Below are 10,874 nucleotides of genomic sequence, written 5' to 3'. Positions count from 1 at the left end.
ATATTCATATATTCACTTAATAACAACTTTAAGAATATAAATGTGCAATAATGCCAATAAGGCAGAATGAAATTAAGAGAGCAGAAATGATAAATCAATTTCAGGTCACACACACAGACAAAATGATCAATGAGGCCACAATCATCTTTATTTAATGCTCAGCTTTCAACTTTGAGACTGACCATCAAATACATCGCTACGAGAACAGCAAACATTTAGGAGTTCTGTGCCACAAAAGGTTAAAGGCATTGATGCTCATATGGACAGTGAGAACACAGTGGAAAAACAATGACTTTCAATAAAGGTAACCGACAAACAATAGACAGGATCAGAAGGAGGGCAGTGAGGCTGTCTAGAACAAGAGGGCAGTGAGACTGAAGATTGGTGGTTTCACAGCACTCTGGTCAGATACACAGGGCAAAAAACAACAAAAAAGTTAAGTTAGGTTGAGTGACTGTCAAATAGCCTACATATCTGACAAAATAAAACGGTTAATTCAGAACAATATTTTATTTTATTAAACCCACTGCTTCAGTCGTCTTTTTAGTAACATTAATGAACACATACTTATCTTGAATTTCATTTAAGGTTTTTTAATTTTGCAATTGAACTGTGACTGCCTTAACCGTGTCCTTTCAGTTAGTCAATCACCTAAAAATCAGCTGTAACAACCTTTTGCAAGATGATAACATAAAATAATGATAATAATAATAAAAAAAAATTAGAAAATTTGTGTTAGAAAACTGAGTGCATAAAATTGCCTTTCATCTATATCTGCCTGTCAGATTCTGCAACTTGCATACATTTACATTTACGGCTGATACCTATGTGCTTTTCTTCATATTTTCTTTTAAAACAATTCTATTTTAAGATATGTACATCTCCTTCATATATTTTAGGCAATTATTAAAAATCTTTTTGCAATCTTAAATCAGCATTTATGCGTAAATCAGTATATATAAAAAAAAAAAAAAAAAAAAACCTCACTGACTCAGATTCGATGCTACATTTAACTCTCCCACGCAATTTCAAAACACTCCTCTGCAGTAGCATTTCTGTACATAACCAATATTAGATAACGTTTATATACAATTATAACCAGACATTCCTTGTAATCGCATTTATACAGTAGTCAGTCAGTTTTTAGGCATGTAGTCTGGGTACTCTGTCCCTGTTGAACTCGTCCGATCGGTGCCGGTGATCTGCCTTGGAGCACCAATCGGCACGGATCATCAAGTCCATGAGCACCAATCAGCAGCTGCTGTTCTTAAACTCTCCGTTCTCAGTGATGGAGAGCTTGGTGGGGTTGGTGGGCGACAGACCATTGCGGAGGTTGTGCATGCTGTATCGCTCTTTCACCTGAGTGAGGGCACCCATCAGCCGAGAGTTAGCTGCATCCAGGGAGCTGATCCTCTTCTCCTACAAAAGAGAGAAAGAGAGAGAAGTACATCAATATCTGGAAGGCAGAAGCAACATACAGATGATATTAGTAATCTTGTTTCTTAACATTACTTAAAGGAATATTCAAGGTTAAATATAATAACCCACCCTATATATAGATACATATTTATATTTTATAGATACATATTTATACCTTTATTATTTAAAGGTAGCATAACTTTGATTATGCATCACATTCTACTACACTTTTCTATTTCTATTATATATATATTTTTCAAACTTTCAATTGTATTTAACCTTGAATATCCTTTTAAAAAGATTCATTACAAATAAAATAATCGAATAAAATTATGAATGTGAAATAGTGAAAACATTGAAAGTAAAAATAGAGGACATATATGGTGAAACTAAACATTTGAAGGAAAAAAAAATCAATAAATTTAATGTTTTATTATGTGTATATTTCTTTAAGGATGCTTTCACACGTGAGTGTTTGTTTCGGGACCTGCTGTGTTTTCTCCCTTGGTTCGGGTAGTTTAGGCATATGTGAACACGGAAATTGCTCTTAGATCCGCACCAAAACCATTGCTCGGAGATCGGCTGAACGAGGTGGTCCCGATTGCAAACGAACTCTGGGGCGGTTCGCTTGTGGTGCGAAAGCAATCCGACCCAACGGACCAAATGGTATTATAATTCATAACAGGAAATGTGCTATATAAATAGCAGTAGTATCTGATTCTGTGAGTGAGAAGATTAGTTATCACAGCTGAAAACCAAAAGAGCACCTCGTCATCTTAAAATGTTGTGTAACTGCGCTTCTCCGCGCAAGAATGCTCTCCCGATAAAGCTTTGATTCCTGGTCTAGCTGCATTATAACATTCGTATAGTGTTCGCGTGTCTTGACACAGTTAACCTCTAGACAGCGCTGGGAGATTCAGAGAGTGTGTTTGAATTTGCTGTAGTATTACATTTTGCTGTAGAATTTGCTGAAGTATTAATACGATAGTAGTTTATAATTTAACAGCGGGAATGGCGGCTACTTTCGTATAGTGTTTGCATGTGTCTCGACAGTTATAAATAAAGCCACAATAAGCTCATGGAGCAAACTTGTCAATCATATTGATAGACGACGCAGAGGAAACTGACCAATAAGAGGACGGTTGTACTCGGCTATGTGACTTGCATAAACACATTTTGGTATGGTTTGAAAGGTTGCCTTGTGAAAACGAACTGAACCAAGAAGAAAATGGAACATTGTAACAAATGAAGTCCCTGTTTCGGAACAAAACAAACAAAAGTGAAACAAACAAAAGTGTGAAAACGCCCTAAATCTACAACCAAATCAACTATTTTCATTTTAATATGAAGATAAATTTAATAAGGCAAATAATAGATGACATAAATAGGGCCCATTCATAATCTGTACCAGTCTGACAAACGGCACAGAATCTGCCTTCAAAATAACACACACAACACACACACACAGGGGCAAGTTTGTGAGGGCAGCAAAAAGAGGACAACTCAAATCCTGCACAAACAACCAGAGAAGAGAAGTGCAAGCGAGACCATCCTTACACTAAGAAATAATTATCTGCAGAGGGCATTGGCGATTTGTGTGGAGTGCACACACACCGACTAGGGTGCTGGGAGTGTGGCAGCATGGGCAATCAGGAAGTGACTAGGCAAAAATAAGAAATAAGAAAAAAAAAAAAATAGCAGCCAAAGCTAGAGCTCACAGATACCAGGTACTGAATCTGCTATGAGCGATTCCTATTAACACACATTCCTCAACAGCACTAAACATCGGGAAGATGCTCGGACAGCTTTGAAAAGTGGGAAAAGCATAAACGTTCACTAACCCCAAGGAGAATTTTGAAAGTGAAATGACAAAACAGACTACAACTAAAAAGTTGAATTATGCAAACATATTCAAGTATATATTTTAAAGGTCAAGTGTGTAATTTTGCCACTAATGTTTTCGACAATCCCAAAATGGCCGAAATATTTATTTTTTTAATGATTTCTCTTAAGTTCCTGATTAGAAATCCTACAAAACTGCTTTATGATTAACTTTTATTACAGCCACAAATGTCTTTTAAACGTAATATACTTTAAACGTTATTACTTAAAAGGGCTGTCCACCCAAAAACGAAAATTCTCATTCTCACTATTATTATGTAACTTTAATAGGACGTTTTGCAAGGTAACTGTTAGCCTGGTAGCTTAGCTTATACCCCATTACATGTTTTTATATATATATATACTTATATATATATACACATTATTGTTTTATCAGTCAAACAATGTTAAAAGCACAAACCCAGTGTTTACATTCTTCTTAAGTCAACCTACAAATGGCTGCACTTTAGTAGTCTCTACACATTACATTTGGATCGAATATCTTATACCATTGAAAAACTACACACTTCACCTTTAACCCTTGTTTTATTATATCATCTGAAGTGGAGGGAAACAAAATGGCTTAGAGGACTGAGTGTTGCACAGGTTCAGGCCAAGCATGGGTGTTGGATTGGGGTGCGCTTACATAAGCCTAGCAAAACTGTCTGCTTGTACTTGCCTGCTGGTATTACCTCAGTTCCATTAGCGACCTGGAATTCAGTAGGACACAGTAACAATGAGCCAGTCAGCAGCCTGCTTTAATACCATCTGAGGTTTAGCAGGGAGTTCAAAGCATACCACTGTGCAGCACACACAGGCCAGCACCTCACAACCAGACAATAGACTAAGATGATCTCCAAACTCACACTAAAGTTCCCCTTGCATTTATCATGCTGGTTAATATGGTCATCTGCAGTACCTGTGCATCAATGATCTTCTGTTTGGCATCTATGACCGCCTGCATCTCTGCATGGTCTCTCTTCAGTTCTTCTTCCACGGCCATCAGCCTATGAACCACAAATGACACAACACCCTGTCAGATTTCACATGGTTTTACAAATATTTTTTTTCATTGTAGATTTTTACCAAGTTAGATATTGTTGTTTAGACCAACTTTATTTTATATACGAATAAGACAAATTAAAGGTCAAATGGAAAAAAATACTTAATCCTAAATTAACAACTTTATTCAGCAAGGCTACACTAAATTGATCAGTTACAAGACATGCATAATGTTATAAAAGATTTAAATTTCAAATAAATGCAGTTCGTTTGAAATTTCTATTTAAAGAATACACAAAACCAACAAAAAACAATCATCAATCATGTGACACTGGAGACTGGACTGGAGTAATGCTGAAAATTCATCTTTGCCATCAAAGGAATAGAGTAGGGTCTCCAGTCCCCAGATTGAATGCTTGGATGGCTTAGATGACCTATAAATGTTTAAAGGCCCACTGAAGTGCCTTGGAATGCGCAGCTTTGTTTGTTGCGTTGACATAATTTCCACTGAAACAGGATGCTAAGGAGGGACATATTGAATGTCTCCTCCCCCTTTTCAAATAGCCAATGGTGTGTAGTTTACCTCACGGACGCTTTAGATTCTAAAGAGCATTTGATTTGACAGAAGATGTGATAAGCTGAAGTCCGCGGTGATGTCATAAAAATCCGTGATCCATTTTACCGGAAGTGAGAGACTGTAGGTTTTGAATGCTTATATCTCCTAAATGCGAATTTTGTCATTGTTTTGGAACACATCAGCTTATTCATAACCTTAAGGCTAACATATTCATACTAAAAGCTAAAAAACTTAAATTTTGATTTAAGCCTTTAACCTTTAAACATACAGATATCGGAGCATTTCACCTGATCATTACTAAACGTTTAGACTATTTTCAGTTTGCAATTAAAAGCGTAAGATTTGCACTCCTTAATAAACAATGTAATTTTAATATTTTATATCATATATAATATGTATTTTAATATACTCTTCCTGTTCATACACTCACCTGCAGATAATACTCTTCATCTGGCTGTCTTTCTCTTCCTGCTGTCTGCGCAGACGGTCCTCGCTGTCCTCCAATCGAGCCTTGTATTCTAAGAGCAGCTTCTGCATCTGCTGTTCCTGTGCCAGTAGCCGTCTCTCATACTCCTCTAGTCGCCGACTAGATGTCCGCAGACGCTCCTTCAGCTTTGAGATTTCCTGTTCGTACTTTATAGAAGAAGAGTAAAACATCTTAAAACCTTCAACAGAGTACATCCAATGCATATTTGCAGGCATTTCTCTTTATCGCGTTTAGTACCTTCTCTACATGTTTGGAATCGTCTTTGCTCGGGCCTTCCTCTTCCTCATCTTCATACTGGCCGTTATTCAGGATCCATGCGGCAGTTCGCTCCACTGGAGACATGGTGACTGACTCTACAGGTGATTGGACCTTACAGACACAAGCAAACAAAGCATTAGTTGGGCTCAAACATTTACAAATAAAGCGAACTCTTTCCTCTTTTCGGTCTTTACCTGTTTGTTGCCTCGCCCTCCTGGTACCGAGCTTTCTTTGGAGCAAGTGGACTGCTGCCTGGATCTCTCACCGCTCTGCTGCATGGGTTCTGTGTTGACGCTGCTGCTACTACGGAGGGAAGTACTGTGAGGGAGCGACCTTGGGGTTCGTGCCCCTGGGTTTACTGCCACCAGCCCCACTCCTCGACTCTGTTGCTCCACCTTCACGATATGCGCAGTACCCGCGCTGCTCTGCCTTGGTACAGCCACCACCTGGGCTCCCGAGTGCTGGTCTGCCAGGGGCGGGTGCCAGCGTGCCGTGGGAGGAGGTGTCTCCTGTCCCTGTATGCTTTTGCGGCTCAGTTCCTCCTCCACGCTGCTGGTGGAGGGCATCCGGGCTCTAGGAGTGGCCCCCCGCACACCTGATGCGCTGGGGCTGGCGCTGCGAGAACTGCCCGTGCTCAGGTTCTCCGAGCTGGAGTCCGGCTGCCGGGACTGGGCGGAGTGCGTGGACTGGGTCGAGTGTGTGGACTGTGCGTGCAGGTTGCTGAGGTGGTAAACAGGGTTTTGGAAAGACAACGGTTGTAGGCTGCGCTGCTGGCTGAGGGAGGGGTGGATAGGTCGACGCACCTGCGGGGCACTCTGGGGCAAATTGTCCCTCAACTGGGGAACTTTCGGATGGACGGGGGGCTGGTGGAGGTGTGGAGGAGGGACAGGGCCGATGGAAGCTTGAGAGCCCACTCGGCCTAATCTAGGAGGGGCTTCGGGAACCGGATGCCCCTGTGCCAGGTAAGAGTCCTGCAAGTCCATTAAAGATACGCTGCGTCCGTTCGGGAGAGGGCTGTCTCGCTCCTCTTTGTCAGAGAAGCTCATGCTGTGCGTGGAGGACTGCTGACCCAATAAAGGATGCTTCCCTCGGACTAAGGCCTCCATGTGCTCCTGGACAGGAGATTTGATGCTCCTCATTTCACTGGGGAACGAGATACGCAAGAATGAATATATGAGAATAATTGTGCCATGCTATTGCACATGATTTAATAATCAAATTCAGTCTCAGCGGTTTCTGAGAGTTACTTGCGTCAATGAAACATACAGGTAGGTACAATACATTAGTTTGACATTGCATTGTGATCTTTCTTTGTCCTATACCCGTTGTCCTTCTCAAAGAAGTATACGTAAGCCATCTGTTATGAAGTCTTGATGAAACTGAAGTTGTGACAGATCTTTTCTTCTGTATTTTGATGTACATCCGAGTACAGTGATGGGAATAACGGCGTTATAAATAAACAGCGTTACTAACGCCGTTATCTTTCTCAGTAACAAGTAATCAAATGAATTATTGTTTCCCCCGTTACAATGCCGTTACTGACAATAAAATGTGGCGTTACTATAGCCTAATTGAGCTCACTGAAGCAGTTTTCATCCGAGTAGGCTCTCTCTCCGCCATAGGACCTGCAAAGTTTTTTCTCTGGTGTGTGTTTATGAGGCGCCGGACTGGACAAAGGCGAAGCGAACGCCGCGAGCGCGCTCGAGAATGCGCGAGAGAGACCGAGTGTGTCCGAGAGAGCGCTCGACAATGTGCGAGAGAGACCGAGTGTGTCCGAGAGCGCGCTCGACTGCGCGAGAGAGACCGAGTGTGTCCGAGAGAGCGCTCGACTGCGCGAGAGAGACCGAGTGTGTCCGAGAGAGCGCTCGACAATGTGCGAGAGAGACCGAGTGTGTCCGAGAGCGCGCTCGACTGCGCGAGAGAGACCGAGTGTGTCCGATTAATTTACACGGTTATACAAATAAAATCTAAAAAATAACCTGCAGGGAACGTTCTGGGAGCACTTCTTGTTAAACTGTTAATCATTTTAATTTGCACTACAAAGAGTGTATGTATATATATTTTTTATTATTATTTATTCATTTTTGGTACATTTCTTAAGAAGCATAATTTATTTTTAGACTTATTTGTTGGCCAGTTGTGGTCTGTGCAATATTAAATATTAAAAGTTCTAAACCATCTATTATGTTTTATTGTTCTACTATAGTAATGATAATATTTAAAATAATATATTGAATTTAATATTGTCCCACAGCAACATTACAATAGTGTAGATTAGTGTACAATGTTTTACAATAATAATTTATTCTATAGTGTCCATTTCATTAATTTAACATATTTAATATTGGGGGCATCCAAGTTATTTGACATAGGCCTATTTAAACATTTTTTTTAAAGTAACGCAATAGTTACTTTGCCTGGTAATTAGTTACTTTTATAATGATTTAACTCAGTTACTAACTCAGTTACTATTTGTGAGAAGTAACTAGTAACTAATTACTTTTTTTAAGTAACATGCCCAACACTGTCCGAGTAAAACGGATTATCAAAGAAGATAAAATATAAGGCAGGGACTTGGTTCAATTCATCGGTTGTTGATTGGACAAAAGCAGATCTGAATGCGAGCTTGCAGTCAATTGTAAGGGGCTGGGGTTTAAAGTAAATTTTAATAAAAAATCACGGGATCAAAAAAAATTAAACGTGTGCATGGATGAAGAGTTCACAGTAAGATCAATAACATTAGAAGATAAATAGGGTGAATTTTCATTTCATGCCAACTTCAAAGTGATCTTTCAAGCAAAGGAAGTCTAAAGATATGTGAACCTCTATGATGCATCTTCCTTAAGTATGACTTTAGAAGATCTGGAATGTAGCACAAGAGACATAGATATCAAAATAAAGAAAATTATGTCCTACCTGTCTGCTGGGTCTTCAAATATTCTCTGCAGTCCTGAGGACACACTTCCACTGATGTCATGAGTGGAGCTATGGTCCTGGAAGCGCCTGAGCTGCTGCTGGATGGGGGTGGGACTGGACAGCGAGCGGGTAATATCGCCAAGGATTCGTGGCAGGGGCCCCAGTTTGGCCACCGTCGCCTGCAGGAAGGAATTGTCACCCTGGGTTGGTGCGTTACCATGGTAACCACATTACGGACCACAGAGGGCAACCACATGGAGCCCGAGAGTTTGAGGGTGCAGATGGCAGATTGGTGGGTTGGCAGAAGTTTTTTTTTTGGTTGGTCGAGAGAGTAGGCACCATAATGCATTGGTGGTAGGACAGCGTTACCATGGAGACACAATGTGTCGGACAGGAAAGGGTGGAATGTATAGTGGCATGGGTAAACAGAGGAGAAAACAAAAGGGAAAAAGTCAAATTAGGGATAAATAAAAGGAAAACCAAACATGCTTCTACAAAAATGACAAAAGCCATTCCAAAAATAACAAACAAGGGAAAAATGGTCAAACGCAGGGCATGCATCAAACAACAACAGAAGGTTATGTCTGAGACAAGATAAAAGAAAGGTTGAGATGAATTAACTCATGACAGGAAACAAAAACATTGTGCAGGGAGGTTTTAATCGCAGACAAAACAAAACCATGCTCCAGACGCAACAGGTCGGCAAGAGTTAGGGGAAAGGCACGTGGGAATGCTTGAACGCGCTGTGTCCAAAACCATTAGACAGACTGTTCCAGTTTAAACAGGGACACTAACCTTGAGAATAACCCAGACATTGAGTTAATGTAGTAATAATAACACTGCAAACAAGCGCAAAGCTTTTTTTTTGGCCACACACAGCCCTTTAACAGTACTGCATAGATAATATTTGAAATCAGCTACAACCTCACAACGTTTAGTGGGAATCAAGCGTTACTGACATAAAGCACACAGCTCAAAATAAGACATTTGCGGCAATACCTCTGAGGTATGAAATGTGCTTCCTGATTTTGAGACGTGGGCACTCTTAATTAATACTTAAATGTGCACTCAGTAATCTTTTTAAATAAAAGTAATATTCTTTCCGTTCATGTTGCATTTGTTTATGTGTAGGTACCATTCATTTCTATGTCTAAAACTTTTTAATGAAGAAAAAAATTACTGAGTGAAAAGGTTTACATAACATCTCTGTGGTAGGCAGGTGCGTTTTTGTCACCCTCGTCACATCTTATGAACAAATAGAACCTCAGCTGTTGTAAATCTTTGTAAAATCAGACTTTAGCCTATGGTAGATTTCATTGTAAGAGGTATTGTTGCAGTACAATGGTTTGGAGGGATTGCAGTACCTTGTCCAGCTGAGACACCACCTCCCATAGTAGCGAGTGAAGCACTGACAGCTCGCGGCCGAGGTCGATGTAGCCCTCAAAGCCTGGGGTGTTGGAGATCGTCTCAAGATTCGAGATCTCAAGCAGAAAACGGGTCATACCAGCCCACTCGTGCTCCAAGAATTCATTCATGAAGGCCATATACTCCTCTTTGTTCCCAAATCTGATGTAACCGAGAATAAGAAATGCATGAGAAATTCTAAAAGATCTCTAAGGAAGACAGACACTGAAGTTTCACAATGACTGCATTTACATGCACAATAATTCTACAAAATTAATACATTACATCAGAATTTGGTCATATTCTGAATATGCAAGTACCATGTAAACAGTTAACCTGATTGCTGTAACCAAAACTTGACTTAAGTTCCAAATTTAACATTCAAATTTGACTCAAATTGCTATTTGACATACACCGATATAAATTTTTTTTGGGCTGATACCAATTTTAACAAACTATTGGCCGATTCTAATACCGATATCACTTTTGTCATTAAAGTAGATAGTGTTTTGATCATGTTTTAAATTAGCAAAGTTCAAAAAGCATGCATTAAGGTATACTAACTAGTTTATTGCTGTATCATCAAATCATCTTCATTGAACACTGACTGGATCCATAATAATCAATACATAAATACAACAGAACAAAGATACATATGAAATAAACATTGTGGTCACACTTTAGATTAGGGTCCAATTCTCACTATTAACAAACTATTAACTACGACTCTTGCCTCTAGAAACTCCTAATTACTGCTTATTAATAGTTAGTAAGGTAGTTGTTACGTTTAGGTATTGGGTAGGATTAAGGGATGTAGAATATGGTCATGCAGAATAAGGCATTAATATGTGCTTTATAAGTACTAATAAACAGCCAATATCCTAGTAATATGCATGCAAATATGCAACTAGTTAATAGTGAAAACACAGT

At 39.7% G+C, this 10,874-nt stretch overlaps 1 protein-coding gene across 6 annotated transcripts in view; it reads right to left on the bottom strand.

Moving 5' to 3' along the window:
* Positions 1-126: 126 nt before the first annotated feature.
* The window catches only part of rasal2 (RAS protein activator like 2), an 80,742-nt gene continuing 69,994 nt past the window's right edge, over positions 127-10,874 (bottom strand). For 4 of the 6 annotated variants that reach the window (XM_056236426.1, XM_056236423.1, XM_056236428.1 and 1 more), the window contains 7 exons: positions 9,905-10,106; positions 8,541-8,740; positions 5,819-6,767; positions 5,604-5,735; positions 5,310-5,512; positions 4,220-4,307; positions 127-1,419 (listed from right to left, as the gene is read on the bottom strand). In XM_056236426.1, coding sequence (XP_056092401.1) covers positions 1,252-1,419; positions 4,220-4,307; positions 5,310-5,512; positions 5,604-5,735; positions 5,819-6,767; positions 8,541-8,740; positions 9,905-10,106 — 1,942 coding nt within the window. In that variant the 3' untranslated portion in view covers positions 127-1,251. Of the gene's footprint in view, positions 1,420-3,979; positions 4,011-4,219; positions 4,308-5,309; positions 5,513-5,603; positions 5,736-5,818; positions 6,768-8,540; positions 8,741-9,904; positions 10,107-10,874 lie in introns of all 6 variants that reach the window. The other 2 variants (XM_056236425.1, XM_056236424.1) reach the window with 2 other exon arrangements.

The sequence above is a fragment of the Rhinichthys klamathensis genome, unplaced genomic scaffold (assembly GCF_029890125.1).
Source record: "Rhinichthys klamathensis goyatoka isolate OS25496 unplaced genomic scaffold, OSU_Roscu_1.1 h1tg000446l_1, whole genome shotgun sequence".
NCBI lineage: Eukaryota > Metazoa > Chordata > Actinopteri > Cypriniformes > Leuciscidae > Rhinichthys > Rhinichthys klamathensis.
The sequence above is the reverse complement of the archived record's forward strand: the minus strand, read 5'-3'. Positions and strand labels throughout refer to the sequence as shown.